The 2584-nt window shown below is 36.5% G+C and overlaps 1 protein-coding gene across 1 annotated transcript; it reads right to left on the bottom strand.

Annotated features, from left to right (window-relative positions):
• Window positions 1–1461: 1461 nt before the first annotated feature.
• On the bottom strand, window positions 1462–2163 carry LOC111514966 (ubiquitin carboxyl-terminal hydrolase 10-like). Its single transcript, XM_074177895.1, has one exon. The coding sequence runs from the start codon at window positions 2161–2163 to the stop codon at window positions 1462–1464; it is 702 nt and encodes a 233-aa protein (XP_074033996.1).
• Window positions 2164–2584: the final 421 nt, after the last annotated feature.

The raw sequence follows: 2584 nt of genomic DNA, 5'->3' as shown, positions 1-2584 counted from the left end.
AAAAATAAGTATGCAAAATAAAGAAATAATTATAAAATAATGACTGAATCAATGGAAGAATGGAAAAAAAGAAGAAAACAGATTTTAAACCAAGCTACATCAGAAAGTTTAGATTTTTTGTAGCCACAATCGTCTTGGGGTGATAACTAAATTATCAACAAATATTAACCATTGGCCAACAATGCAATCCTCAACGAATATCACCAACTAAATTGATTAGGTAGTTGTGTGAATGATTTTTACGAAGTATCATAGTGACAAAACTTCTATGTCTTTTTTAGTGTCGAATAGTCGTTTAATTAATCAACAACTGGAAGAATCGTTTTTCAAAAGCATCTAAAAATGTTAATGATTTTTGATGAACATGAAGATTCGAAACCAAATCCGAGTTATTTTCAAAATAAACTCCCACACTATTCGAAAAACCCAATTGATTTTTTTTCAGATGCTGCGAAATAAGAAATTTCGAGTCGTCCCGAACAGAACGCGGTTAATATGGTTATTTTATTCAGGTCTGAAACCACAACTCCGACATATTTTAGGAGCCGCTTGAGTTTGTCCAACCTGGGTGAATAGGACCTGAACAATTCACCATCTCATCAACCATGAATATCGTTTTGGCATCAGGGTCAACAGGTGACCTTCTTTCGTATGTTCACTTTTGTAATAATGCAATTGAGAAAAACTAGGTCATATGTGGTCATTGTGATTGACATTTTCAAATTCTTTGGTTGAGGTTTCATTTACTAAAGCAGTCATTGGAAGTTTCCTCTTCGATATTTTCAGCGTCTACAACAGTGATTTCCAAAGTGGTCCAGATGGACTTCCAGGGTTCCATGAGAGACTCGACGAGAGTGTACGTTGGCGTGACCAAAAAATGAAGGTTTACAATTTGTAAGGGGTCCACGAAAATTAATCTGGTCTTCTATAGTGAAAAACCAAAATGTTGCCTTGACTTCATTTATCAATGTAGGCAGGTAATATTTTGAGGAGCTCAGCGACTGTTACATGTAAAAATTTCCAGATTAAATATCACAGAAAGGGGATATTTGGGATAATTCCTAACAAAACTGAAGCTGAATATTGATAATTTGCTGTCAATCTATCCCTCCCATTAAAATTATGCCTATGTTGTGATTGTCATTGTAGTGTAGAAGTTACGTTATTGACGTTTGATTTCAATTAAATTACTACTGAGTAATAGTGTGATAATTACATATTTGAATAAATAACACAAGAAAATTTTCATTTTAATTGTCAGAAGTGTACAGCTGAATAAAGATAAAATTATTCTGAATATCATCAAAACTACATATAACATTAAAATTTGAACAATACCTATCACTAATGAAAGAATAAAATAATTCATTAAAACCAAAAAACATATCAGTTTCAATAAAAATTTAAACGAGAAATTCCATAAGATTCCAGACGCTGAATTCTACGTAACTCTACGCAACCTTATTTAGATAGGAAAATATCGCTTTTCCTGTAGAACAGCAAATAAGGAACTCGCGTTCCCTGGGGTTTCAATACGTCTTCATTTTGCACGGTCTTGACCGAAGAATCGTCGTACCTAATCCAGCAATTGTAGCCGACGTGGAAGGCATCGGTCACGTACTGTCCAATATTGGCATTTTTGCTTTCATGGTAGGTACTGTATTTGAAAAACTTCAGATGCAAAATAAGGATAACGGGAAGTTTGCAGAGCGTAATTTGTTCCCACGCTTCGACCTTCTCGTTTGTTTTCGACGAAGTCACTCCCTCTAAAATGTTCTTGGAGACAAGTACCTTAAGCGCTTCTCTGACGGTCTTCACTTTCTCAATGTTGAGTGGCAGGGTGAGGAAAGGCTGGGTATTCTCAGTAATATGGTCCACGTTGCGATGAATGCTCGACTTTAGTTGCCCCCCGAAGATGTCACTTATCGGTGTATTGGTGAAGTCGATCCTTCTGGTTGAATGTCCTTTATTTTTCGACTCTATTATGTTCCATAAATTATTTGAATAATTGCTCAAAGCAGAGTCAACGAGAGGTTTTTCATCTTTAATATAATTTTTAACCAACTCATTCAGCTCAAACATTTCATCATTGAGTCCATTCAAAAGAAAACCTAGAAACTCTTCTGCATCTTGTTGTCTACCATCGATCCAGTCAGTCCGCATGTTATGCAACATTTTATAAATCCAAGTCGGACTGAATGGGATGCCAGTGTTGATTGAAACTTTTTGGCCATTCTTGGAATTTTTATCTACTCTCCCGTCTTTCGTCAAAAAGTAGGAAGGTAGGTGAACAAACTGTTCCACAAAACGGCACATTCCAAATATAACCAGGGTAGATGACATTCTCTCCTTCGAAGAGATGTTTTTACTCACACTGTTTAGTAAGTTGTAGAGTGGTGGACATGCGATCAGGGCTTGCAAAATAGAGTTGACATACCAGTGATTGTTTTGATTGAGCAGACCCCTTGGCTGCAAGTTCACTGCCCTACCGTTGAGGGGCATAAGGGAAAATTGTCGTTGAACAGATTTTCGGCATCCTGGTCAGTAGCGATTTCGTCAAAATTGTTGACGGGTTCAGACATAG

This window comes from Leptinotarsa decemlineata, unplaced genomic scaffold, assembly GCF_025532065.1.
Source record: "Leptinotarsa decemlineata unplaced genomic scaffold, Ldec_3_MD MMD2_tig00003335_RagTag_RagTag, whole genome shotgun sequence".
Lineage (NCBI taxonomy): Eukaryota > Metazoa > Arthropoda > Insecta > Coleoptera > Chrysomelidae > Leptinotarsa > Leptinotarsa decemlineata.
The sequence above is the reverse complement of the archived record's forward strand: the minus strand, read 5'-3'. Positions and strand labels throughout refer to the sequence as shown.